Below are 24,570 nucleotides of genomic sequence, written 5' to 3'. Positions count from 1 at the left end.
CAGTGGCAGAGGCAGTGGCAGCGGCTGCAGCCATAGCTGAGTTATAAGCAAGGACGCACACACCAAACCGAACCCTGTCACTGTAAGAACAACGCACAGGCTTAGCGAGAATCGACCAAACAAAAAAGCAAACTCGCCAGCAACGCCGTGCTACGCTACAGATTCTTCTTTTCTTCCCCTCGAAGAACACATACTCAACACCTTCGACAGGGAGAGACTCCATTCCAAAGGAGAGTCATAACGGTACATCCACTTTCTGCTGGCTACAAAGACTCATACTAAGCTGGTTATCAAGCAAAGCAACAGCAAACGAAACTTCATTATTCACAACCAACAAACCAGAACTATCACGCTCGGACGGAAAGAAGAAACATGTCATCCAGCCGATCGTTCGTTGCCGAGTTCCCTCCGTAAACAAGCATCGAATTCTCGAATCCAGCCGCAGCATACCATCCTCTGGCTCCAGGATGCTTCCCTTCCAGTCTCGGCTTCTCCCACGCCAGCTTCTCCGTGTCAAGTACTAGCAGCTCGTCGGTGAACGCTCCAGCTCCAAGGTGTCCCAAGTCACTCGGATCCACTTCGCCACCGTAGAGGAAGATCTTGTTTCCAACGCACGAAGTTCCAAAGACGCTCCGGCCGATCGGCTTCTGCAAAGAAGAGCAAGAAACCTGAACTTCTTCCCAGGTCTGGCTCGCGATGTCGAAACGATGGACGTCTGTTAGCTCGTCCCCGCAGAAGCCGAAGATGACCCACACAGCTCCATTGACGACTGCCAAGCCAGGACCTCCTCTCGGTGTCAGGGTCGACGACTCCGGGAGTTTCTTCCAGGTGCTCGACTCGATGTTAAACACCCATAGATCGTTCAAACGGCCAGCTTTTCCGCAACCTCCAAAGGTATAGATGTTTTTGCCTTGTTTGTCCGCCGCTAAAGTGTGATAGCTCCTGGCAGGCAATCGAGCGAGAAGTGGTGAAAACTTGAATCGAGAAAAGAAAAGATATGCAAACCTGTGAGGAGGACTCGTCTCTTCGGCTGACAAGAGCCTCCACTCCCCGGTCACGGTATCAAACGAGAAGAACTCGTTAAGTTCCTGGTGCTGCTCGTCCCGACCTCCAAACACGAAGATGGTGTTGCCAGCGGCGGCCATTGCGACGCCAACTCTGGCGCTGGGGATTTCTCCTCGCAACTCCGCCACCGCCCAGCTCCTCTGGCGAAGATCAAAGACATGGACCTTGTTATCGATGGGAACGCGAGGCTCAAACTCGCCGCCAAACACATAGGCCTTGGATCCCACCACAGCCACCGCGTGAGAGCTGCGAGCCTTGGGCGCTCCCTCCTGCTGTGTGATCTGGAAAGAGAGAAAGAAAAAATCCATTCATTCGATCTGCGAAAAGAAGAAAATGCCATCGCCTCACTTCTTCGCTCGAGACGGCTAAGCACGACATGGCCACAAAACTACTCGAGCGCCAGGTAAACCCTCCCCTGCTTAAAATAATGCGGAAGAGAATATTCTCTTGGCTCCCTCTGTTAAAGTTTCTAAACACCTTTAAAGCAGGGGAGGATTTATCTGGCCCTAGAGAAACCCTTCCCTGCTTAAAAGGTGTTTTAAAACCTTAAAACAAAAGGAGCATATTCCAGAGTAATATTCTGTTTAAGATTCTAAAATGCCCTAGACCTCTTGTTGGCTATGGCAGGGAGGATCGCTCGGCGATGCCGTGTCCCGCAACGCAATGCCGGCTTCGATCACCAGCAATGGCGCGGCGCCGCGGTGAGTCTAGCGATCTCCCCCCTCTCTGATCGCTTGCGCTGATGATAATCTCTCTCCGATTTCTCCAGATGCTCAAGCCGCCACAGGTGGACAAATACGAGGTCCTGGATCCCGACGAGGCGCAGCGCCTCCGCCAGAAGATGGAGCGCCGCAAGGAGGGCATCGTGGATCGCTACAACCGATCGCTCAGCGAGGACCGCAGCAGCAATGTGGGCTCCTTCCGCCAGCGCTCCGACAAGTACATGAGGCCCTTCTGCCTCGACGTCCATCTCTCGTCTAAGTATGTCAACGCCACGATCATGCACAGGTCGAGGGGGAGAGTGGTCGCGGCGGTGTCCACCAATTCCAAGGACATGCGCGCGACGCTGCCGTCGCGGTCGGACCTCTCGGCGTGCCGGATCGTCGGCGAGACGCTGGCGGATCGCGCGAAGGAGGCGGACTGCTACTCGGTGATCTACATCCCGCGGAAGTTGGAGCGGCTGGAAGGGAAGCTGGCCGCAGTGGTGGAGGCGGTGGCCAACTGCGGGATCAGTGTCTACCACGCGGACAAGGGGATCATGCTGGCCAGGAACTCGAGCCAAAAGTGACGATCGATTGAGCTGCGAAAGCTTTCCTTTATCAAAAGCTGGGATCAAGATCATCAAGTTAGAAAGTAGAGCACCCATCTGATTGCTTGATCAAGAACACTTGGGCGAGAAACTGGGAGCTCGAGGAGCGATCGGTCCTGTTATGAGAAACACCAAGTAAAGTAGGACGATCGAAACTTTCAAGTTTACGTACCAGTATGGAGGAAAATCTCGCAAAGAGCACTTGCTACTTTTTAATCCTACCTAGAACTAAAAGAAGAATTTTTACCCACCTCGGGCTCTCTGCTCAGCAAAATCTCTCGATCCATGCGGTAGACACTGATCCCACAGTCCACCAGCGAGTCGATCACCACTGCCAGCCTCCCCTCCACCCGCGATCCACTGAAGGCCACAGCGTAGCAATCCGCCTCCTTGGCGCGGCGAGCCAGGAGCTCGCCCGTGAAGCGGCACGCCGCCAGATCGGTCTTGTCCGGCAGGAACGCCTTCAAATCCCGGGAATTGGTGCCCACGGATGCCACCGTCGTGTGCTGCGCACTGTGGACGATCTTGGCGTGGATGGATCGCTTGGGGAAGTCGATGATCAAAAAATAAGGCCTCATGTACTTGTCGGACTCACGCCGGAAGGACATTCGAGTGCCCTGCGCGGCGGATCTGGCGTAATCCCTGGCGATCCTCTCCTTCTCCCTGGCCAAGCGATCGAGGCGCCGCTCCAGCTGCGTGTCGATCGCGCAGCCACCGTAGGGCGGATCCACGTCCATGTCGGGGAAGAGGATTTGCTGCGGCAGCGGCGGCGATCAAGCTGTGAGAATCTCTTGCGCTGAGAATGCGATCGGGGAGAGAGGGGAGCGCTCACCGCATTGCGCCGTTGCTGGAGAATGGGCGTCGCCGAGGCGTTGAGCCGCGAGCTTCTCCTCCAAAGCGCCATAGCTTAAAACAAGAGCCCTAAAAAACGGTCAAGTGGTCAATGGTCAATCTATGCGAAAAAGAAATGGAGGTGAGGGGCATCGATCCCCTTACCTATCGCATGCGAAGCGATCGCTCTACCATCTGAGCTACACTCCCTTAGGTTGCAAAAGATTAACGAAATAACCTGTCCCAGCTTTTATAAAAATTATCCCACCAAGCTTCTAGAATGATGATCCAACACCATAGAAAATTTATCCCCACTCTCAAGACAAAAAGTACCTCCTACTCCTCCTTTTTTTACTTTTCCAGTGATTTTTTTTTCCAAATGGCAGAAACAACAACCACAAGAAAATCTCCATCCACTTAGCAAAGATCTCGCAAATGAATATTTGGCCTTTGACATGCACGGGTCAATCAATCCAACTGAAGCTGGCCGTTGGATGCGTCCCTTTCGAAATCCCGCCGCGTGGGAGTTCTCCGCCCGCCGGATGCGAAGGCACCCTACGGGCCAGATGCGTCGATACAGCCCAAATCTAAAATGCTTCCCTGCCAGCCTTTTCCTCCCTGTGCGCGTGTGTGTGTTTTGTGCGCGCTCGCGTTTTTCCTCTCTTCTGGCAGCCCTGCCTGGCCCGGAGCTGTGCGCCATCGCCTCTATTTTCTTGTTGCGATCGATCGGCCAAGCCGCGCGCGCGCGCGCTCTAGGTAATCGCGAATCCGATCGGATTCCCTCTGGCGACGCGCTGCAGCAGCAGGAAATTGACGCAGCAAAGCCGGAGAGGGGATTGATTGCTTCGTAAATTGATCCATCCCATTGGTCGATTGATGGGAGCGCGTCCTTGACGAAGAATCGGCGCTCTTTCTCTGCCTGGCGCTAGCGATCGACAGGTATATTTTTCCCACGCCATAATCGCTTCCTAGGTTGAAATATTTCTTGGTTTCTTTGTTCTTTCCCTCTTCTCCTCTTTCTCGATTTTTCAAGGCTGCATTGAATCGATGATCTTGTTGCGATGACAACATCCCTGGTCAAGGATGCGGCTGGCATGGACAAAGTCGTTCTTCGCGAACCACTGGGCGCTACTGCTCAGGTTAGTTCCATTCTTCTTGTAGGAGAGGTTCTCTGTTTTAATTTTCTTCCTTCGATTTTCTTTGGGAGTGTTTGCGTTTGCTGCTGGGTCTCATCACTGTTTGCACAGGTCCATCTCTATGGAGGTCAGGTGACATCATGGAAAAACGAACGGGGTGAAGAACTCCTGTTTTTAAGTAGCAAGGTTTCTTTTCTTTTCTGTTTTTTTTTTCATTCTTTACACAAAGGTGCTGCGGGACTTCTGAAAAGCTTCTTCGGTCGGTGCAGGCGATTTTTAAGCCACCAAAGGCCATTCGTGGTGGAATCCCCGTTTGCTTTCCACAGGTTTGTGCTTGATTTGTAATAAGTTGCTCTAAACGTTTTCTCCTATAATTTGTTTGTAGTTCTCAAACTTGGGAACGCTGGAGCAGCATGGTTTCGCGAGGAACAGAGTATGGGCAATCGACACGGATCCGCCTCCCATTCTAAACTCGAGCGGTAGCGGGAGCTGTAGCAGCAACAAAAACAGTACAGTCGATCTTATCCTTAAATCCAGCGAAGATGCTTGGCCGCACAGGTACTCAAAAAGTCCGCTTTATTCTATTTGTCTTTTGTCGAGAGCTGTCGACTCAAACAAACGTATGTGTGTGTGTCAACAGCTTTGAAGTGAGAATGCGTGTTACTCTAAAACGCGGGGGAGATTTGGCTCAAACTATCCGCGTCAGAAACACCAACACGGACAACAAATCTTTCAGCTTCACAATTGCTCTCCATACATACTTTTCCGTTTCTGACATCAAGTGAGGTCTTGTCTAGTTAAAGACTTCTAAACCGTAATGTAATTCCAGTGAAGTACGCATCGAAGGGCTGGAAACACTGGAATATATGGACAACTTGCAACAACGGAAACGCTTCACCGAGCAAGGGGATTCCATCACTTTTGACGGCGAGGTACCACATCTTTGCATCTTGAGGCTCTTGTTTCCGTCGACTAAATGTTTTGTTTATAGGTGGACAAAGTTTACTTGGGAGCTCCGACGAAAATCGCTATAGTCGATCACGAGAAGAAGAGAACTATTGTGGTGAAGAAGGAAGGCTTTCCCGATGCAGGTGCGCATTTCATTTATCATTCTTTTAGATTTCTTGTAGATCTTTCTTTAGTTATGATCTACTGGGACAAGGAACAGCTAACAAGCGCCCGTAACTCTCTGGTGCAGTTGTGTGGAATCCTTGGGACAAGAAGGCGAAAGCTATGTCGGACTTTGGCGACGACGAGTACTTACACATGGTTTGCGTGGAACCCGCGGTCATCGAGACTCCCATAACTCTCAAACCGGGCGAGGAATGGAGGGGCCGTCAAGAACTCTCGGCTGTTCCTTCGAGCTACTGCAGCGGTCAATTGGATCCTGGCAAGGTACTGCAGGGAAAGTGATCTTCTAACTGGTGGAATGGAAAGAAGTATCGACAACCAAATAGATCAGTACCTACATCGAAAACGAAAAAAAGAAGAAAAAAACACAAAAAGGTGAGCAGGTTCTAAAAGTTTTTTTGCAGGCAAGTTACGCCTTCTTCTGAGCGATGAATCGATCGATCGATCGTACTTCCAACACTGAAAAGCCAAAGAAAAAAGAAAAAGAGTGAAGAGAGTTTGGTGCACTGCCACTACTGACGAAAGAGAGGGAAATGTATATTCGCAAAGAGGTCTTGTTCTTGTCCAGAATATTTTTCAACTTTTTTAGGTTTGTAGGAAGATATCGTGCCAACTTAAGTTACCCTTAGAGCTATTTTTTATACGACGACAAATATATCCTTTCCGACGTCATCATCGTTTGGATTTTAGGGTTTTGGGCGCAAATGGAGCTTGTGTTGTTTCGAAGGCGATGGATGGAGCTGGCGGCTTGCGTCGTGTGCATCATGGCCACGCTGCTCGTCTATGGCGTGATGCAGGTAGTGCGCTGCTAGATCCATCTCCACTGAGACGCCTCCCTTGGAAATTTATCGCAGGAGAGGATAATCCGGGTTCCCTACGGCTCCAGCGGCGAATTCTTCCAGTACTCGCTTTTTCTCGTCTTTTGCAACCGGATTTTGACGTGCGCCTTCGCGATAACCGTAATGCTGGTGAGGAACATCGATCGGGATTTTTTTCTTCTCAGAGGAGAGAGTTTTCATCGCTTTGGCTGTAGGTTCTTAAGAAGGATCTCTCTCCCGTTGCCCCGATTTACAAGTATGGCGGTGTCTCCTTGTCAAATATTTTGGCAACCACTTGCCAGTATGAGGTTTGTGTGGCGCTCTTCACTTGGTTCTCGGGACTTTTTAAAGTTTTCCTTTGTCCAGGCTTTGAAGTACGTCAGCTTTCCTGTGCAAACGCTGGGAAAGTCTGCCAAGATGATCCCTGTGATGGTAAGTGATCCTTCTTTTTTTTAACTCTGGATGAGTTGCTTCTTTTAGCTGTTTCACAGATTTGGGGAACTTTGATCATGCAAAAGAGATACGGGTTGCGGGATTACTTGCTGGCGCTTTGCATCACAGCAGGTGCCGCAGTCTTTCTCCTGTATGGTGTATGAGCTCTCTTTTCTCCTCCCGAGATCGTTGCTCTGATCGGGTTTTTCTTTTCCAGGAAGGGGCTCAAACGAAAAGCTTGAGTGGAGGAGAGAATTCTATCTGGGGACTCGCTCTCATGGCCGGCTATTTGGGGTACTGCCGCTAATGCGCATTTCAGGTTACCAAGTTCGTTCGTTCGTGATGTGCAGTTTTGACGGGTTTACAAGCACATTCCAGGACAAGCTTTTCAAAGGCTATAGTATGGAAGTGTTCAACCAGATTTTGTACGTGACGCTATGCTCCTGTGCTCTGAGTACTTTTGGTAAATGCTTGCTTTTCCACGCATTTCGCTTAGACTAAAGTGGTGTGGTGGAAATGCAGGACTCTTGACCCAAGGAAACTTGTTCCCAGCTCTTTCCTTTATTAGCCGCCACAGGGATTGCTTCTTCCATGTTTTCCTTCTGTCTTTGGTATGTTACCGCTCTTTCACGTCTAGACTTTTGGTCTCCTTTGACAGGCGGCCACCGCCAGCCAGTTCTTCATTAATCACACCATTAAGACGTTTGGAGCGCTCACGTTTGCCATTATCATGACCACCAGACAGGTGCACTATCTCACATTTAATGATCTCTATGAAATCATTCTTCCTCCCTTGCAGCTGGTGAGCATCTTGTTATCGTGCTTGTGGTTTGCTCATCCCTTGAGCTGGAAGCAATGGTTAGGCACGGTAAGTCAGCCTTTTTTCGTTATCGGCAGAGCCTTTTATTTACTTCTTACTTTTTCGAGTCCAGCTTTTGGTGTTTGGATCGCTGTACTACAAGTCGTACGCTGGAGCGACTGATCGAACGAAACAAGCGGTCAAAGAGCCAGAGAGTGTGGAACTACAAGGCAAAACGGACACTGCTCAACAAGTATAGCATCTCTCAAGAGAACTTACATTTTTCGCGGGAGTAATATTTTACAAGGCTGTAACGCACAGGACAAGAGCTCCTGATGTTGTTCAGCTACACGGCTTTGGTATCCTCCTGGTTCGTGGAGAGAGCGGCACAAATCTCAGTGACATTACAATTTGTACCGGCACTTCGAGCCCTCTAAGATATATGACCAGTTTAGTATACATAACGAGAACCAAGAAAATTTATACCTCCAGCAGTGAAATGTAGTAGAAATCTTCCATGTGTTGCATCAGGGCGGTTCCATCCCTGAGAGTTCTTAGCATTGCAATCTCGGTCTGGATGAGCTTGTTGATTAGCTGCTTCTCTCCTTTCAGCTGGATCAAGTGAAAACCTTTCAGGCAAAGTTGAGAAAAACGATAGTTGCTTACGAACTCTCCTACGATTCCACCGGGTGTGGCTTCTCCAATGACATCCTCCTCGAGCTCGCTTGTCTTCTGTGAAAACAATCAAACTTTAAGTTTTGTAGTTTTCAAGATGGAAGAATGCGTCTACCTCTAAACTGGACAAGTAGATTGCCTGAGCAACATGGCAGTAACCCATGAGTCGAGGCACAGTGGGAATAATATCACGATGGTTGACAATGCGCCAGCTATCCTTGATAACCTGGTAGGATTTCGAGTTCCAAGTGATTGAGTTTACAGTACCAAGCTGTGACGCACCTTGTTATACTGGTCAGCGAATGCTCTGTTTCCCACCCGTGGAGAACCGAAGTTGTACATTGAGAGATTCACTCCCTTGTGTCTGATGTATACCATAAAAACGAAGACCGGATATGAGTTTCCATGAATAAAAACGATAAGAAGTACTTGAACATCGTCTTAGAAAGATCCATCGCCAAAAGTGTTGCCAGAGCGCCACCCAGGCTATGCCCGGTGATATAAATATGCCATTTTGATAGCTCTGCATCACCAGCTTCGTCATTCCTGCGCAACACAAGAGGTAACACTTAAGGATGAAGCTTGCAGAAAACCTGCTAGTGATGGATGCCTTGATAATAGACAAAAGCCGATGCCTGACAGAATCGTAGGCTGTTAAAAAACCACTATGCACCTGTTGTAGAAAAGATGAAGCCTTGTTCTATAAAATACAGCCACCTTACCATTATCTCATCGTCCGAACCACCATCAGCAACACGTTCTGGATTAAAGCTGCAGGAAGGACCATCAATCCAGGCACTTCCGTAAAGGAGAAAGAAAATGAGCTCACCCGGTGGGGGCTAGCATCAGATCTGTTGCCAAGTCTCTCCACTTATCCTGCAAAGGAATAAAGTTGATAGACAGCGACTTAATGAAAGAAAAACCTGCTCAGTCCCGCGGAAAGCTACGACGAGTCTTTTGCCACGAAGATCACGCCATACTGCAACCTGTACAGAAAGTTACGCTTCTGTTCAAGTTCAACAGAGGCTTGCCTGCGTGTCTGTGTTCTTGCTTTCTAGGAAGCAGATCTTCTCGAATTCGGATCTGACAAAACTCGTCCGCCCGAGCGACGTCGACAAGATTGCCCAAGCTTCCATCGCGGTCTCTGCTCGTTTGAACATCTCTCGCATTTGTTCGCGTTGAGAAACATCTAGTAGAGGCGAATTCTGAATGACTTCTGCGGCATCATTTGCCTTATCACTTCCAGCACTTCGTCCCATAGCCAGCATCAACAATGAACCGAGAGTTTCCTCCACACGTCCTGAGATGTTCAGCAACGTCTCCTTAACCTCGGGAAGGACCGCCTCTGCGATACTTTCGGACTCCTCACTGCTCGGATGAACTAAACGTTTCTCTAAGTAGTGCGCTTCAGCTCTAGCCTGCAGCTCTAATCCCGACTCCTTCAACGTGTCATGGTCTTCACCATGAAAATTCCAGAGACTTGAAGGGTGCAAGTCAAAACCCCCCAGGCAGTTCTTCATAGCATTTGCTACGCTGTTGATCAAGTCTGCCCCGTTGGATGATGCTTCTTGGTCTGTTTCATTAGCAGCTGATGTAGAAGGCAAGAGGTGTAACGACCCGATCGTTGAGCCTACGAAGTCCTGGACCTTTATCCCGTCCGGGCCAAGGACCGACGTCAAAACGTTTCCGATGCCTCCTTTGATCAAGTCGGACAGAAAAGGAACTTCCCACACGCTATTCTCTCCATCTATATCAGCAAAACTCTTGTACTGGACCTGGATATATATATATTCAATAGTCAGGCACTAATTCGAGAAAGAAACATCTGACCTTGAGATAAAGTGACCCGCCACCTCCCATGCCTTCCAATTGCATTTCGATGTCATGAGCCGTTCCTGCACGCATTACGCATTACAAAACAAAAAGAGAAACAGTAGAATGACTCCTACCATCACACAAAGTGCTGAGCTCAACTTCATAGTTTCCTAATCGTTTGTGCACGCTTAGAATATTAGCATCCCACACAGCAACCTGCGAATAAGCTGCAACATTAGCCGACATCGTTTTTGAAAATTCCACCTTCAAGGATTGCGTCAAAGGATCAGCAACATTTAGAACGAGTGTTTCATTCCAAACAGGGTCTTTTGTTCTGCGCGGACAAACATACTTAACAATATTTCGAAGAAGTTTTCACTTACGCCCATGCCGTTTTGCTCTGCTTAGCACAATTTCCTATTCGAAGCCACACGTAAGGATCACTTGTTCCCTGCACTTTCATTGTCGATCAAAAAGAACACCCAAGTACACCATACCCAAAGATCAAGCCCTGGAAGATTGACACCTTTTTCCAGTTTAACCGTAAGTTGTCCTTGATACAGTTCACGGATGAGACCACTGCATCACACAGCTCAAATGAAGAAACGTCCAAGAACAATTCCATAAGTTACGTACTCGGACATGTAAGTAGTCTCGCAGCTCTGTCCATCCGTCTCGCGAATCCCAACGTTTGGCTGGAAGAACGGTGCCGAGAAGTTCAAGTTAGAACAGGAGAGAACATATACTTGCAAGCTTACAAAGGAGCAAGAGAAAAACAAATTCGCAAGCTTACAAAGGAGAAAAGAAAAATCGAAAGGAGCAAGAGAAAGAACAAAGAACTCGCAAGCTTACAGGAGGAGAATTGTAGGACTCGAATGCAAATCCAGCCAGCATCACCGCGAGGTCGAGGTCGAGGACGATCGTGCCGCCGGATTCCTCAGCGTCATCGATCCCGATCAAGCGCTTGCGATGCTCAAACCTATCTTGGATCCAGGACTTGATGTGTTCCAGCTGAATCCCTTGGACGAAAACCACAGGGCCGCAACATCGCAGCGCGCTCCTGGGGCGATATTGCGATGCCTTCGCGCTCCAGATTGAAGAGCGCTGCCGCAGATTGATCAATGCCGTGCATTGCGCCTCGAGCGCCATAGCCATGGCGCTTTCCAGAGCATCGCTAGGCCCACGCCGCCAAAGAATTTTCTCGATGCAAGGATTTACATACGTGGATATTCTCTCTAACGGGCCAGGAATTTAGGGCTCCTCGTGATGGCGATGGCTCCTGGCTGGGGCGTGGCAAATTCCAGACAGCTGCTCTGCGCGAGGGCGCAGCTAGATTACGATTTCGCCGCCAGCGAAGGGAATGCGATGCGCGAGGCCAGGCTCTGGGATCTGGTGGCGTCGCGGATGAGCTTCCAGTGCAGCGGCCGCGAATGCGAGCGCGAGTGGAGGGCGCTGGTGTCGCGGTACGAGGTCAGTTATATCTCTAGCTCTAGGAATCTCGCGATGGATTGATCGTTCTTAGAGGATTTCTTTTCAGTGTAGGAGAAAGGATTGCAAGAAGGAAATGCTTCCCTGTTTGAGGAAATCGACGCCATATTTAAGTCACGCGGAAAAGAGGCTATGGTTTTCACGATTTCCGAGGAGGAATCCGTGAGCATCGACAGTCACGAAGACGGTGAGAGCGAGGCCGAGAGAGACGTCCAACAGGTCTTGGAGGATATGTTCCATCGAATGCCTTGCGTGCCTCCGGGGTGGCTGTGGCAAGAAGGAATGATGGCGAAGGAAAAAAATGGAGATACAGGTCTGGACGATGAGGAGCACCATCCAGCTCTCTCCTCCAGCGCTGAGGCATCGACCCAGTGTAAGCAAGAGGCCGTGGAAGAACGCATGCCTCGCTGGGGACACACCGAGACCAAGGACTTCATTTCCATCAGAGCGGGCATGGAGGAGGATCCATCGCTTTCTTCTCAGAAGAATTGGTGGGATCGGATCGCGGGGAAGATGAGAGAAAGAGGCTACGCGAGAACCAGCGAGCAATGCAAGCGCAAGTGGAAGAAGCTAGTCAGTCGTTATAAGGTGAGTGAGAGTATGCAGGTATGTGCTGCGCTTCGCAAACTTATGCTCGCAATTCCAGGAGAAAAGAACGACCGGTTTGGAGCACGGGCGGAAGTTCCTCTTCTTTCCGGACATGGACGAGCTGTTCAAGGCGAGGCTACAGAGGACCGAGACAGCAGAGAAGGGACCAAAGGAATCTCTCGAGGAGAACCAAGCGGACTCAGACCAGCTGAGCGAGGACGCCGACAGTGCGGAGGTGGTAGAATTTCCGAGGAAGAAACGGAGAACGGATGGGATGCATCAGGTGCTGTCCGACTTCATCGCCAAGCAGCAAGCCGTGGAGAGGCGGTGGCAGGAGTTGCTACAGAGAAAGCAGCGAGAGTGGCAGCAGCGGGAGCACGAGTGGATGAGTGGAATGGAGAAGCTACAGCAGCAGCGGATGGCAAGAGAGGCGGCCTGGAGGGACCGCGAGGAGCAGCGCCGCGCTCGCGAGGAGATTCGTGCACAGAAATGGGACAAGCTGTTCGCGGTACTGGCAGACAGGCTACAAGCGGACGACTGACCTTTCTCAAAGCAGAAAAGGTATTTTTTTCTATCTTTTCTCCTGTTCTTCGTACATTGCAAAAGTCTATACATGCGGGCTTGAGCTGGAACAACTCATCGCAGGTCACCAACGCGGAAAAATCTGTCAGGGAAGCATATCTTTTCGGGCGGAGTCAAAAAGTATCCGTGGCTCCCTCCGACCCCGAAGAAAGAAAGCGAAGCTATAGCATGGAAGTCTCTCGTCAAGTGGGGCTCGAAGAAGTTACAGCTCTTTCAGCAGAGGAAAAAAATACAGAGAAGTCCGGGATCAGCAGTCGTCGCGTATCACCTTTCTCAGCACAGCTTCGACCAGCTCGTCTCGCTTCCGGGACCGTACCTCGTCCCGCAGTCGCCGCTGTTCTTCGCGTTCCCACCACGCCTGCTCCCGCAGCGCGCGCTCCTGCTCCAGCTTCTCCATGCACTCCCGCCACTCGTGCTCGCGGGCTCGCCTCTCCATCTCCCGCTGCTCCAGCGACACCCGCCACTGCTCCTCGTTGCGCTGCTGCTGCTGGAAAAACTCCTCCAGCACCTCTTGCATGCTGCTCGCCCTCGACTTCTCGGCGGTGGCTCGCTGCCTGTCCTTGTCAACTTTGCGCTTCCGCGGCCGCTGCTGTTGCTGCTGCTGCTGCTGCGACTGGCTTGCTGCTGCTACTTGGATTTGCTGCTGGAGCTGATGTTGTTGCTGCTGCTGCTGCTCTTGATGGTGGTGCTGGAATGGCTGGAGCTGCTGCAAGTTCCTGTTGTCGTCGTCGCTCTCTTCATCGTCATCTTCGTCGTCGGTTTCCTCGTCGGACAGCAGGCCTTTGAGCTTCTTGAGACGCTTCTTGGGCCTCAAGCCGTCGGACTCGAGCATGAGCATGCTCTTGGACCGCTCCTTGAAGATGGCGTCGAGCTCCTCGTAGAACGGGCATTGCCTCCCATTGTCGGGCTCGGATATCTCCTTTCCCTGCAGCAAAGAGTGGTTTTTAAGATCCGAGAAGTTGGCAACGAAGCGAGACAAAATCGAAGAACCTTAAAACTCGAGAAGGGAGATCGAAGAAGACTAGAACGGTCGAAGAAGACTACCAAAGAAACACTTGACAAGATCCAGAGAAGATCGTCACTGGAAGAGATCGAAGAACAAAGAAGAGAAGAAATCCTAAAACGCGGCGCGAGTGGAAGAGAAAGAGAAAAACAAATCCCAAGAGATGGATGAGAAAACGAGAGGAACCGACCTTGTAGCGATTGACGAGGTTCTTCCACTTGCACTTGCACTGATCGGCGCTCCGGCGGAAGCCCTTGTCCTTCATCCGCCCGGCAATGAGCTCCCACAGCGTCTTGTTGCGCTTGGTCTGCGTGAACTCCCTCTCAAACTCGGCCCTAATTGCAATGAATTCCTTCGTCTCGTGGAATCCCCACTGTGGGATCCGCTCCTCCTTCCTCCGCCCGCCCCTCATCATCGCAGCTCCTCCTCCTCCACCACCACCGCCGCCGCCTCCATCGAGAATGCCGCCGCCCACAGCGATGGCCGGTGGCTGCTGCAAGGGAATCACGATGCCATCGCCGAGCAGGCTCGACATTGCCTGGTGGAACGCCAGCTTTGAATCAATCACGCCACTCCTCTGCCCGGGCTTCCTCGTGCCCTAAGTAATTTTACCGTGGGGAGGGAGGAGGACAAATATTCCGTCGCAGCCGCGTGGCACATTCCGCCGGGCCGCCGCCACGGCACCGACGGAATATGCTCCCACGGCGACAACCGTACGATGCGCTCGTGGGACCACGGTACGGTGGCGGCCACAGGCAGCGTTTTTCCGGTTACCAGTCTGTATCGCGTCGATCTTCTGGTAGGAAAGCTCGCGATTTTATTCTCTCCTCTGAGAACACACTTGAATGGCGTCTTAAAACCTCCATCCACATAAACCATTCGCTTGCTTGCATCGGATAATCCATCACGCAACGCGCGCAGGTGGTCACTAACTTTTCTTTCGTCCAATCGTCGTCACAATGGAATGCTGAGAGTTTGATGAGAGACGAGGAATGGGGCAATTAAAGTTCCGCCCAGGCCGCACAGAGAGATTATCCTCGTTGGTTTTTCACAGTCCTACCTAGATGATAGTTTTAATTCTCAGTCGTCATCCAACACGTTCCTGCGTCGTTGTATCTGGAAGAGATGCGCAGAACCGAGTTAGAAAATCTCTGGTTTTATCAAGAAATAATGTGTCTTGAGGAACTTACAGTGACTTTGGTTGTTTTCTTAGTTTGCTCGTTGATTTGCTCCAGCAGCTGGATGAGTCTCTCCTCGGAAACCTGGCAATGCAGAGTGGAAGAAAAAATACCTTTTTTGGGTAGTTTTGATATGTAGTTACCTTCTCGGTGATCTGGCCTCGCTGAGCGCTGTGAAGAATCAAGTCCTCCACGCCTTTTGCCTTCTCCGGCTTGACGAGTGCAATTCGCGAAACTAGAAGAACACGAACAGGTTTTAAACGCAAACAAAATGGAAGTTTCTTTTTCTTTTTTTTTCTTTTCTCTTTTTGACAACTTACGTCGTTCGCGAGCCTCTGGGAGAAGCACTCGAGCTAGCATCATTTGTCTCCGCTCGGCTGCTTCTCTGGAACACAACTCTCGTCAATGAGCAGCAGCAAAAACAAAGAGAGACACAAAAAAAAAAAAAAAAACGATTTTTGAGAATGTAAGTTTACCTCTTTTGCTCCTCTTGAGCTTCCTGCTGCTCCGCGGATTGTTGCTGGACAAAGAACAACGCAAATCATACAAATGGCATCAGTAAATCTAGAAAACTCACGCCTCCCCCTCTCTGAGCCATTAACTCTTGCATCCTCTTCCTCTTGATCGCCTCCAGCTCCGGATCGTCCTGCAAATGAGCCATAAGAACCCTAGATTGGCAAAACCCAGAAACGATATCCCGGATTCATGGCCAATTCGCGCGAGAGAAAAGCTCACCATTGCTGCAAAACCACGAACAACTCCAACCCCGCTCCAACGCAGGAGTTTCTACAAGCTACCTAAGAAGTGAGCACTATTTAAGTAGAGCGCGCTAGAGCCGTCGGATGCATCTAGATGAACGCCCCAGATCACTTCTAGTTTCTAGTGACCAGATTTGCACAAACGTACTTGCACTTTCTTCACACAGAGCTTAGAAAGAAATAAAAACATCCAGGGATGGCGCTCGAATCCCCGGCTTGGGCGGGAGCTTCTTTGATCGCCTGCATTGCATGAAAGTAGAGAGCTTTTCTATGGGAAAATCTGTCGCGGATCACACAGATATTAGATTATATCGATGTGTGTGACGATCGATCAATCGAACTTGTAATGCTTGTCAACTGGCGAGTAGACTTCCCAGGTGCAACTCATGCCTTTGGGGAAGACGACCAGGTTCCCGGCGCCAAACTCCACAAAGTCGGAGGATCCCTCGGGGAAGACGCGGACTTTGCCTTTGAGGAGGTAGCACGTTTCTTCCGCGTCGTACGTCCAGGGCAGCTTGCTCGGAGGGCATCCCCATCTGGAAAACGAAACGGCAAGATCGTCGTATGTTTCTCAACCAGTAGATAGAAGAACAAGAACAAGAAGAACGGAAGAAGAACACGAGAAGAATGTTTTCAACTTGGATCGTTTAGGCGGAAGAGCACGGCAGATTAAACTCAGTTTGTGAGAACTTGCTGGAGCGAGAGACTATAGCGGAAACGCGCAGGAGAGAGTCTCTGGAGCTTGGTTTTTTTCTGGACACGACTGCAGGCTGTCCTGCAGAAAGAAGTAACAAGAGAATGAGAGTGCAGGAGATCGGTATAAGCTCTCGGTTTTCCAAGAAAGTTGGAAGAACCCCGGTGCCAGGGGAGAAAACACACAGCAGCAACAAACAGAGATGCACAAAATACGTTTTTGTTGTTTCATGTTGGCTCTCTGGTTAGTGTGATGCTTTTCAGACACTCCTACTGGCATTGAAATGGAATCCAAGCATTGAAAGGCGGAGAAGAAAAGAAAGTAGCTTACTTCGGCCACGACTTGACGCCCAGCTCCAGCAATCGCTGCTCGGATGGCTTCCGCTCGATCCGAATTCCCAGCTTCTCCTCCACCGCGCTTGTTTGCGCGCTGCTTTCCATCCAAAACGATCGCTCTCGCACACACACACGCGAACGCGAATAAAAAACGCTTGCAAATCCAAACGCACTCGAGACACAATCTTAGAAATGCGCTCTCCAAAGAATCAGGAAGTATCGCAGCGCAAGATCGAGCAAAGCAGCGAAGCCATAGCTCCCACCGCGAGGATCTTTTATTTTTGCAGCTACCCACAAACAACCTCCCTCCCTTGCGTCTCGTCTTTGACTAGGCGCCAACGCGAGCCGGAATCGACGCCTCCGGCGGGGCCACGTGTCACGCGCAGACACGCGTCCACCCCGCACTGGGGGCCACCCCACACCCGCCTGTGGCCGTAAAGCTTGTGGCATTTTCACGTTTATCACTGCCTAGATCCTTCCAGTATCTTATCCCATTGACCAGTCAAAGCCAGACCGTTAGTCAAAAGAAGGGGATTTTAACTTTATGGACGGGCGACCGTACAGGCCCTGACAGCCACAGGCACCAGTGCCGTGTTCGATTCCCATCCACTCTCTCCTTCCTTTCCAGAAATACGCGTATTTTCTCGTCTGGAAGAGCAAAAGAAAGAAAAAAGCCTTGAAAAAAGACGGGAGTGAGAGATGTAAGAGGTACCTCGCTACGGAGCTTACACACACCAAGCTTTTTTTTTTTGGTTGTTTCCAACTTCGTAGGATTGCGCTTGGAGCAATCACTCTTCAGTGGTGACCACTCATGATCAATCATTTTCCGGGTGATTGTTTTGAAATGACCACTGCGCGCACTGCTCCCCGAAAGCGTCCTGCGGAGTAAACAGTCCAACATGTGAGTGACCTCATAGTTTAAGAGCGCTGGGCCGAGAAAACAATCACTGAAAATGAGAATTCCTTCCAAAAGTACCTCCAGTGCGATTGCCGAGGCGAGAATTCATGCACAAACAAATCCCTCCCCAATGCAAAGCACCTGAGTTTCGTTTTGGTAACTTCCTGCTGGAAATCATTCCACGGGTTTTCTTATCCTTCGGCCACTAGTATTTTAACACCTTCAAACTGTTGACATAAGTGTACCTCGAGAAGATGACAAAAAGCTTGCGGTACCTGTGGAAAACACAAAAAGAAGTTACTAGTGATACTAGAAAACTAAGAGGAAGGGAAGGAAGGATTCACAAATATTTGCTTGCCTACCATATCCACTGGCTCCTGTGCTGTCGCATGGCTCTAGCGTTTGTCCACGGCTTCTGGCTATAAAAGCAGTGGTGCTTGGAAGGATCCCGTAGGTGCTGCTCTATTAGCGAAATGCATACATCCAGAGGACCGAGAAACTTTCGCAGCAAAGATGAACTTGCCTGCCAGGAAAAAAAGGGAAAAGAATAACAAAATAAAAAGTATTCAGCAAAGATGAAGAGGACCAAAGAGAAACGCTTACGAGCTGCCAAGCTTCCACAACAGGATCTTTGTTGGACTCTAGTTGCAGCAGCAAAGCACTGAAAAAGAAACAAAGAGCGGTCGTAGAAATTTGTTGGAAGGAGGCAGAATTTCCACCCACCAAATAGCATGATGCACTGAGCGATGGTTGGGGTGTCCCGAAATACCATACGAGTCAAAAGTAATAAGCTGAGAAAAAAACAAAGATAGTCGCACCTTTGAGAAAAGAATATGATTCGCTTACTGTTGTGATTTTGTGATCCATAATGTGCTGTTGTACAACACGCCTGATCAATTCTATATCCCAACGCTCCGCAAAACCATCCTAGTAAACCAAAAAAGCCCATCTCAGCAAACAAAACTCTTTCAGCAAATCAAAATCTTATGGTTCAATCGAGACTTACTTGAAGCTCCGGTACGTCCATCACTTCAACGTTTCCGAGCGGCACCTAGACAGAAATTCTATCAGCTCCCTTTCAAACATACAACAAGACATGGCAGCAGAAAAAATACATAAGAAAAGATGAAAAGAAGAACCTTACTTTGAGCACCAAACACGCAGCAAGAATTTCTTCCTTTCGCTGCCAGCCTCTGCCATCCACATTCCCTACAACACACACAAACCCGTCAAAGTATAGAAGATTTTCCAAGCCGCCAAACCTGAGGAGAGGCAAAGGACTCTAACATTATAAGCCCCAGTGGACGCCAAACCCAAAAGCGTGGGTCCAAAGAACCTGCCAAGGATCTCCCCATTAGCACAAATCCCCAGTATCAAACAATCTAGCGAGATCTTACATCGATTCGTCATCCGGATGAGCAATCACAAGCAAAACATTTCTTTTCCTAGCCGCATTGGTACCTTGGGGCAGCGAGCGCGGCGAAAAGAGATAGCCGGCGACCGGCAAGATCAGCAGCACTAGCAGCAGCACCGATCCGGACAAGATCGCCAGCGCCACGCCACCAGCAACGTCCAAGAGCGCCATACTCCTTGAAAACCCTAGAACTCTGTGATCTAAAGAAAAGCTTGCATTGATCAATTGGAGACAGGCTTGAAGAGGACTATGTCCACATTGTCATGCACTCCCTGCAAGAGGAGCTCTCCATCGTACGTAAGGAGCTTCCTCTTCTTGGCGGCCCTCAGGGTTCCAACCAGCGCCTCGAAGAGATTGGCACACCGATCGTCGTTGAAGAGGATTCCAAATTTCACCTGGGCATAGATCCAGAGGAATTCCAAGCTATAGCGAAATCAGAGACTTGAATGCTTACGACGGTGGATCCATCGGGCTGGACCGTTCCCAGGCGCTCGATCTCCAGTCGCAAGCGACCCACCTCTTCCTCCACATTCATCTCGCGAGAATGCTGGTGACCTAGGGAAAGTTTCCCTCTTTCCTTTTTGGAGCTCTGCAAGGCTATACTGGACTCAAAGTTGAAGTCACGTCGAAGTTGGCGACTTGTTCCTGAGCGAGAGTCGATTTCCACAATCTCATCCTTGATAGATATGTTTGTTCTTTTCTGGTTTCTCTGGCGATGTGCTCTCCTTGGACGAATTGGACGAATTAAAAGCACGCCAACAGCCATGAAAATTGATATCACCCAAGACATGAGAAAATCAGCCTACTCCACAAGAAACAAAAGAAAGAAGCGATCTTGCCATAAATAACGGTCTAAGATCTCGCCACGTCATTAAGCAGCCACTGTTAAAAGAGGGCAAAGATTGTGCCACGTCATGAGGGTTGAGATTTTCTCCTTCTTTTTGGAAAAAAAAATGTCTCGTCCGCGCCAAATGCTTACAAACACGCCATGGTTTCTTCGTTCGTGTGAAGAACCCTAGGAAAGAAGGGGCGCGCGCGCCCGCGCTGGATCTCTTCCTCGCTCTCCCTCAAGGTATGGCTCCCCAGATGCGGCTCCACTGCCGGTGCCAGAAATGCACGCTCGGGGGATTGATCCCGGAGGGCACGATCGTGTGCCTCAGCACATACAGGAACCACGAGAAGGGCAAGGGGGTGACGCGCAAGAAGACTCACAGGCTTCCTGCCAACAATGGCCAGGAGATTATCCACTGCAAGTGCCCGCTGTGCGCCATCGACTTTGGCGCCGCGGGGCGCCCCTTCACCACATCGGGATTGCTGCTGCACCTCCGCCGCAACCAGGCACGGATCGACTGCTCCAAGGAGAGGAGTGCTGCCAATCGTAGCAGCGATCCGCGCGCCACTGCCACTGCTGCTGCTGTTGCTCCAACGATTGCCGCGGCAAGACAAGATCATGATCTTGGTGATTCGCTCGACAAGCCCGACGAGCGGGAGATCAATCGGTTCGAGGAGAAGCGGTTGCTTCGTCCCAGTAGCCCAGAATCGTCCTGCGGGTCTAATTGATTTTTGCCTAGGTAGCTCAGTCCAGGCAAAAACTTTTGGCCTAGGCTAGAGTTTCTCTGTCCATTAGAGTGTTTATTGTCTCATAAGGTCTTGCTAGCTTTCTTTTGATATAAATAACAATTCTTTGTCCAGGATAGCCTCTGCTTATGGCGGTGGCCGCTTCTTCCCTCCCGTTCTCGTCGCACAGGGCACCCGGCGTAATGCCTCAATATTCTTGCAGCGCCAGTGCTCCAGTTCCATTTCCCGCCCCCCATCCTACATCGAAGTTTCTGGCGAAGATCTTGCTCTAGCAGTGGACAAAGATGAGCAGGAGCTAGGGCTTTCTCTCTAAACTCCACCGGCAATTGCTTCTTGAATCTGGATGAGTCGATCATGGTGGACATCAGCTCGCTGTCGAGCCAGAGGATGCTGCCGCGCAGGGATTGCTAAAGCAGCTGTCGGTATTCATGGTCTACGAGGCTGGGAGAAGATCATCCTCGCAATCGAGTGGCTCTTGTACAAAGTGGAGGTAGGTGGAGGTAAGTTCTTCTTTCACTAGTTCTTACTTCCTTGGCATTCTCTGTCTTCTATGATTCTTCAGACTTTTCATCGCTTTCATTGTTCTTGCTTACTTATGCTAAAGATTTCCTGGCGGGTTCGACTCTAGACCTTTTGAGAGTTAGTTTATTTAGCTAAAAGAGGTATACAAAATTGAATGATATATGTTATGATCGTCATTCAAGTTTCGCACTAAACTGGCCTATTAATAAATAAATCCACACATCACATGGCCGCATGAGCTATAAATTTTGTATGCAAAAAAAAAAAACCTCAAGCATGGATCACACGTCAAATAGTAAGCCCATAAAGAACTTTACAAGTTGAACTTGTTAATGGGATTGAAATAGCCGGACAAGATAGACAAAATAGTTAAGAAAGATGTAGTTTAGCATACGAGCTTTACCTCGCGCTCGGCAACTTAGGTAGTATATAAAGAGAGCACTAACACAGCATTGGTGTTGTTTGTTCCTGGATCAAATTCTTTGTTTCTGATCTCCGTTAGTAAGAAGGTAAGAAGGCTTCCACTAAGCTTGCTCACAAACTAATCCATATAGCACTGCAGGAGGAGGAACCTCCTTTTGTTCCCTATGTTCCTACTGCAGCAATAATTCCACTAGATGGTGGCAAGGATTCTCGTTACATTGCATTGAAGTGCGTGGTGTCCCCATCTACATTCCTGGCTCTCAGTTTCCAGGACAACACTCCTACCTCACCTTCTCCCCCTCACCAGGTGTTGTTCATCTTTGGGAAAAAGGTTGTCGCAGTGCGTTCCCAGAACGGAAGGTATTGGAACAGAAATGACCAAGGCTGGATAGTTGCTGATCGGGAGCAGACCCCAACGAGCAACGATAAGTCGTGCCAGTTTCGAGTCGTTCAAGTGAGGGAGAATGTTGTGGCACTCAAGTCCATGGTGGACGATGTGTACATTAATGTGTCGAAACTTGCCAGCAAGCAAGTCTGTGGCTACAAAGCTGTAGGAGGAAGTGCCAGCAGCGCATCTGAGATGGAACGATACATGACGCTGCTCAGTGACAATGGTAACTACGTGCGTGTTCAAGACACAAATGGTTGCAGCTCAACAGCAAAACTGCAAACCAAGGCACCATGTTCGAGGTAACCCAACGTGATCATTCAAACGGTTAAGGTTGGGAAGTTCTGGAGGGAGATTCGAGCCTGGAGAATGCCAAAAAAAGCAAGAGTTCTCACTTCGAGCCTGTGAAGATTGGAAGGAACGTTCTGGCTTTAAGATCGATCGAGAACAGAAGAGGCACACTGACTACTGGAAGGTCTCTCTAAACACAGCAGTTGCAAATCTGATCAGAGACCAGAGTGCTAGGTTTACTGTGAGCAAGCCAGTGAGAGCCTGGAACTTGACGAACATCAAGTACCTCCTTGAGCTAGCTGAGATGTCAGAAGCAAGTTCAAGACTGCCATGCGAGTGCTTGTGAACGTCCAGAGAATGGAAGAGACCTGGGGTCAGTGGTCAGTGGACCTATGGTGAGTTCCATATTACCCTCAATCCGTACTACTAAAACAGACAATGGAAAGAAGGTTGTAAAGGCTGTACAAGTCCAGACATCTTACACAGCCAAGGATGTGCCAGGATCAGGAACTAAGGTAATTGTTGTTTAGATTACCACTAACTGATAATTCATTGCTTTGGATTGTGATTATCCAGGTAAAGGTGGAAGTTCGGTGCCAAATGAAAGTGTAAAGTGCCTTTCACTTACATCGAGAGGAGTGCTTTGAAGGATGGAGTTGAGGTGCCTGCAGTTTACATAGCAATCAATTTGGAACCCAGCACCCATAGTTGCTTTTTTGAATGGTTTATCCAGTATGAGTTTCGTACAAATTTGTAGAATTTTGTATGTTTGTGCTAAAATTTAATGTATGCTCAATACATATGCAATATGCACCATATGATCAAATTTGGAAATCTAACAAATATTTTCATTCAATGGATGAAAATTTTCTATAGCCACATTAGTCTTTGAAATAGGCAAATTTTGACAATGCAAAGAACTAATGAAAACTTTTATTCCCCTCAAATAGTTTTCCCTCCAAAAAAAATATTGTTCTTGAAGGGTTAGAATTTTTTCCATGTTAGCAAACTTCAAAATTCTTGAGAAGCACAGTTTATGATCTTTTTGCTGCAAACTCCTCTTCTCTAAACTATATACTTGCTGTCATTTTCTAATGAGGCAAACTATGAAAGCATGGTAAGTTTTATAATCCTGAGAAATTACTTTAAATAGTAACACTAATGGAGAAACAACAATCTTAGATGGTATGCTATCATATTAAGGAAGTTGTACCTTTTATCTTTAATGTATCTTTACCTTTTTTCCTTATAACCCTCATTTGCATAAAAGAAAAGCCAAAACTTATAATGGAGATGGTTAGGGAAATTGTACTACTTTTCTTTTATATATCTTTTCTTTTTTCCCTTGTAACCATACCTCTCTTGCCATAACTCTTAGTTGTCATTTTTAGGTGGTATGCTATCTTGTGGTGGAAATATTGAGGAAGTTATAATCTCAATATAAAATGTAATTTCCTTAACCAACCAACAAAGTTGAATTCAAGATTAAATATAAACTTTTGATTTTTTAGGAAGTCACTTAACTTAGTAGTACTCAAACCCAATGATGCTTAACCACAAATATTCCAATATCTTTAACTAATTACATTCTTCAAGAAAAATACTTACTTCAATCAATATATAACCTTTAAGTTGGATTATTCATATCAATTATCTCCTCATTAATATTAATCAGGTCATCAACCTCTATTTGCACTATATGTGGACCCTCTTCCTACTCCTCCTCCCTGTTTTCATCCTCTTGCTTTGCCTATTTAAAAAAATCAAATTTATTATAACCTTTTAAACTACTTACCTAGTTTTGTCCTTTCCTAGTGAGTATGAATAATCAGTTTTGAAGCTTTTATTAATTTTTTTCTACATCTAATGCTTGTATCCTCTTTTCTATAGTATCTTGGAAAGTTTGCTAGTTGACATGATTACTAATTAATTCCCTCACATACCCCTAGCAATAGTAACTACTACTTTTTTATTCATCTTTTTGTAAAAACATTAATTCAAATATACGAGATATGGAATCCACTTTTCATATCACACCCAATTTATTGCTCTTTTCAAGTTTATGTCCTAAAGAAGGCTTATCATGTTGTCAACTATTTCATTACCTTTTGCTTTCATATTCCTATGGTTGATTCCATCACATTGAGATGGTTTTTCAAGGTTTGTGGTGGAGGTTTAAACATTATCTTGTCTAATACAATTCTCAAAGTAACCAACTTAAAAGATAGGCCATTAAACACTGCATATATGACTGTCACGGTCAAATTGTGACAACCACATTAGCAATTTAAAGTGATGTTGCCCTAGTACATGTCACCATCACTGTCATTTTTTTTATGGTGGCCTTGTGATGGTAAAATCAATTTGAATGTTTTTCAAAATCAGCCCAGCCAATTGACCACTATCAAACTTGCAATAG

General features: G+C 48.3%; 12 protein-coding genes and 1 non-coding gene across 19 annotated transcripts; 4 read left to right on the top strand and 9 right to left on the bottom strand.

Moving 5' to 3' along the window:
• Positions 1–290: 290 nt before the first annotated feature.
• LOC9655299 (nitrile-specifier protein 5) lies at positions 291–1,505 on the bottom strand. Of its 2 annotated transcripts, XM_002963324.2 has the most exons (3): positions 1,414–1,502; positions 1,006–1,346; positions 291–942 (listed from the first exon to the last, which is right to left on the bottom strand). In XM_002963324.2, the coding sequence occupies exons 1-3, from the start codon at positions 1,441–1,443 to the stop codon at positions 348–350; spliced, it is 966 nt and encodes a 321-aa protein (XP_002963370.2). In that variant the 5' UTR covers positions 1,444–1,502; the 3' UTR covers positions 291–347. The 2 variants fall into 2 exon arrangements, with proteins under 2 accessions (XP_002963370.2, XP_024521872.1); XM_024666104.1 differs by having other exon boundaries at positions 291–1,346; positions 1,414–1,505.
• Positions 1,506–1,666: 161 nt separating this feature from the next.
• On the top strand, positions 1,667–2,590 carry LOC9643580. Its single transcript, XM_024666131.1, has 2 exons — positions 1,667–1,766; positions 1,835–2,590. Exons 1-2 carry the CDS (start codon positions 1,686–1,688, stop codon positions 2,351–2,353), a joined length of 600 nt encoding a protein of 199 aa, XP_024521899.1. The 5' UTR covers positions 1,667–1,685; the 3' UTR covers positions 2,354–2,590.
• On the bottom strand, positions 2,516–3,282 carry LOC9655298. Its single transcript, XM_002963323.2, has 2 exons — positions 3,207–3,282; positions 2,516–3,129 (listed from the first exon to the last, which is right to left on the bottom strand). Exons 1-2 carry the CDS (start codon positions 3,276–3,278, stop codon positions 2,593–2,595), a joined length of 609 nt encoding a protein of 202 aa, XP_002963369.2. The 5' UTR covers positions 3,279–3,282; the 3' UTR covers positions 2,516–2,592.
• Positions 3,283–3,342: 60 nt separating this feature from the next.
• On the bottom strand, positions 3,343–3,415 carry TRNAA-CGC. The gene has a single exon. It is a non-coding gene; the product is annotated as a tRNA-Ala (tRNA).
• A 404-nt stretch (positions 3,416–3,819) lies between these two features.
• LOC9655297 (putative glucose-6-phosphate 1-epimerase) lies at positions 3,820–6,072 on the top strand. The gene is made up of 9 exons (XM_002963722.2): positions 3,820–4,144; positions 4,239–4,344; positions 4,453–4,527; positions 4,611–4,667; positions 4,727–4,899; positions 4,982–5,122; positions 5,171–5,273; positions 5,333–5,432; positions 5,540–6,072. Exons 2-9 carry the CDS (start codon positions 4,267–4,269, stop codon positions 5,752–5,754), a joined length of 942 nt encoding a protein of 313 aa, XP_002963768.1. The 5' UTR covers positions 3,820–4,144; positions 4,239–4,266; the 3' UTR covers positions 5,755–6,072.
• A 64-nt stretch (positions 6,073–6,136) lies between these two features.
• Positions 6,137–7,780, top strand: LOC9643579 (UDP-galactose/UDP-glucose transporter 5B). Its single transcript, XM_002963721.2, has 11 exons — positions 6,137–6,269; positions 6,327–6,440; positions 6,506–6,598; positions 6,657–6,722; positions 6,782–6,880; positions 6,940–7,016; positions 7,073–7,185; positions 7,245–7,333; positions 7,381–7,467; positions 7,522–7,590; positions 7,655–7,780. The coding sequence occupies exons 1-11, from the start codon at positions 6,177–6,179 to the stop codon at positions 7,778–7,780; spliced, it is 1,026 nt and encodes a 341-aa protein (XP_002963767.2). The 5' UTR covers positions 6,137–6,176.
• Positions 7,422–11,216, bottom strand: LOC9643578. The gene is made up of 19 exons (XM_024666041.1): positions 10,864–11,216; positions 10,648–10,706; positions 10,509–10,590; positions 10,395–10,462; positions 10,276–10,345; positions 10,146–10,227; positions 10,027–10,091; positions 9,228–9,971; positions 9,120–9,182; positions 9,026–9,072; positions 8,919–8,967; positions 8,790–8,869; positions 8,626–8,742; positions 8,479–8,560; positions 8,312–8,422; positions 8,188–8,253; positions 8,008–8,133; positions 7,641–7,954; positions 7,422–7,568 (listed from the first exon to the last, which is right to left on the bottom strand). Exons 1-18 carry the CDS (start codon positions 11,164–11,166, stop codon positions 7,868–7,870), a joined length of 2,301 nt encoding a protein of 766 aa, XP_024521809.1. The 5' UTR covers positions 11,167–11,216; the 3' UTR covers positions 7,422–7,568; positions 7,641–7,867.
• A 22-nt stretch (positions 11,217–11,238) lies between these two features.
• Positions 11,239–12,922, top strand: LOC112343120 (trihelix transcription factor GT-3a-like). Its single transcript, XM_024666089.1, has 4 exons — positions 11,239–11,481; positions 11,554–12,087; positions 12,146–12,648; positions 12,733–12,922. Exons 1-3 carry the CDS (start codon positions 11,278–11,280, stop codon positions 12,626–12,628), a joined length of 1,221 nt encoding a protein of 406 aa, XP_024521857.1. The 5' UTR covers positions 11,239–11,277; the 3' UTR covers positions 12,629–12,648; positions 12,733–12,922.
• LOC9643577 (trihelix transcription factor GT-3a) lies at positions 12,857–14,260 on the bottom strand. Its single transcript, XM_024666113.1, has 2 exons — positions 13,863–14,260; positions 12,857–13,594 (listed from the first exon to the last, which is right to left on the bottom strand). The coding sequence occupies exons 1-2, from the start codon at positions 14,205–14,207 to the stop codon at positions 12,917–12,919; spliced, it is 1,023 nt and encodes a 340-aa protein (XP_024521881.1). The 5' UTR covers positions 14,208–14,260; the 3' UTR covers positions 12,857–12,916.
• A 443-nt stretch (positions 14,261–14,703) lies between these two features.
• LOC9643576 (DNA-binding protein DDB_G0278111) lies at positions 14,704–15,655 on the bottom strand. Of its 2 annotated transcripts, none has more exons than XM_024668374.1 (7): positions 15,586–15,655; positions 15,428–15,496; positions 15,327–15,370; positions 15,171–15,235; positions 14,994–15,085; positions 14,863–14,934; positions 14,704–14,788 (listed from the first exon to the last, which is right to left on the bottom strand). In XM_024668374.1, the coding sequence occupies exons 1-7, from the start codon at positions 15,586–15,588 to the stop codon at positions 14,753–14,755; spliced, it is 381 nt and encodes a 126-aa protein (XP_024524142.1). In that variant the 5' UTR covers positions 15,589–15,655; the 3' UTR covers positions 14,704–14,752. The 2 variants fall into 2 exon arrangements, with proteins under 2 accessions (XP_024524142.1, XP_002963366.1); XM_002963320.2 differs by having other exon boundaries at positions 15,428–15,518; positions 15,586–15,646.
• An 86-nt stretch (positions 15,656–15,741) lies between these two features.
• On the bottom strand, positions 15,742–17,037 carry LOC9643575. The gene is made up of 2 exons (XM_002963319.2): positions 16,633–17,037; positions 15,742–16,144 (listed from the first exon to the last, which is right to left on the bottom strand). The coding sequence occupies exons 1-2, from the start codon at positions 16,740–16,742 to the stop codon at positions 15,940–15,942; spliced, it is 315 nt and encodes a 104-aa protein (XP_002963365.1). The 5' UTR covers positions 16,743–17,037; the 3' UTR covers positions 15,742–15,939.
• Positions 17,038–17,066: 29 nt separating this feature from the next.
• LOC112344153 (N-acetylglucosaminyl-phosphatidylinositol de-N-acetylase-like) lies at positions 17,067–19,139 on the bottom strand. Of its 5 annotated transcripts, none has more exons than XM_024668369.1 (12): positions 18,933–19,139; positions 18,798–18,871; positions 18,680–18,744; positions 18,542–18,586; positions 18,382–18,462; positions 18,259–18,326; positions 18,139–18,196; positions 17,898–18,058; positions 17,756–17,810; positions 17,614–17,702; positions 17,350–17,515; positions 17,067–17,285 (listed from the first exon to the last, which is right to left on the bottom strand). In XM_024668369.1, the coding sequence occupies exons 1-12, from the start codon at positions 19,118–19,120 to the stop codon at positions 17,154–17,156; spliced, it is 1,182 nt and encodes a 393-aa protein (XP_024524137.1). In that variant the 5' UTR covers positions 19,121–19,139; the 3' UTR covers positions 17,067–17,153. The 5 variants fall into 5 exon arrangements, with proteins under 5 accessions (XP_024524137.1, XP_024524138.1, XP_024524139.1 ...); XM_024668370.1 differs by having other exon boundaries at positions 17,614–17,699; XM_024668371.1 differs by having other exon boundaries at positions 17,154–17,285; positions 17,373–17,515.
• A 6-nt stretch (positions 19,140–19,145) lies between these two features.
• On the bottom strand, positions 19,146–19,538 carry LOC9655296 (costars family protein WS02710_H03). The gene is made up of 2 exons (XM_002963318.2): positions 19,404–19,538; positions 19,146–19,344 (listed from the first exon to the last, which is right to left on the bottom strand). The coding sequence occupies exons 1-2, from the start codon at positions 19,482–19,484 to the stop codon at positions 19,171–19,173; spliced, it is 255 nt and encodes an 84-aa protein (XP_002963364.2). The 5' UTR covers positions 19,485–19,538; the 3' UTR covers positions 19,146–19,170.
• Between the last annotated feature and the right edge of the window lie 5,032 nt (positions 19,539–24,570).

The sequence above is a fragment of the Selaginella moellendorffii genome, unplaced genomic scaffold, assembly GCF_000143415.4.
Source record: "Selaginella moellendorffii unplaced genomic scaffold, v1.0 SELMOscaffold_3, whole genome shotgun sequence".
NCBI lineage: Eukaryota > Viridiplantae > Streptophyta > Lycopodiopsida > Selaginellales > Selaginellaceae > Selaginella > Selaginella moellendorffii.
The sequence above is the reverse complement of the archived record's forward strand: the minus strand, read 5'-3'. Positions and strand labels throughout refer to the sequence as shown.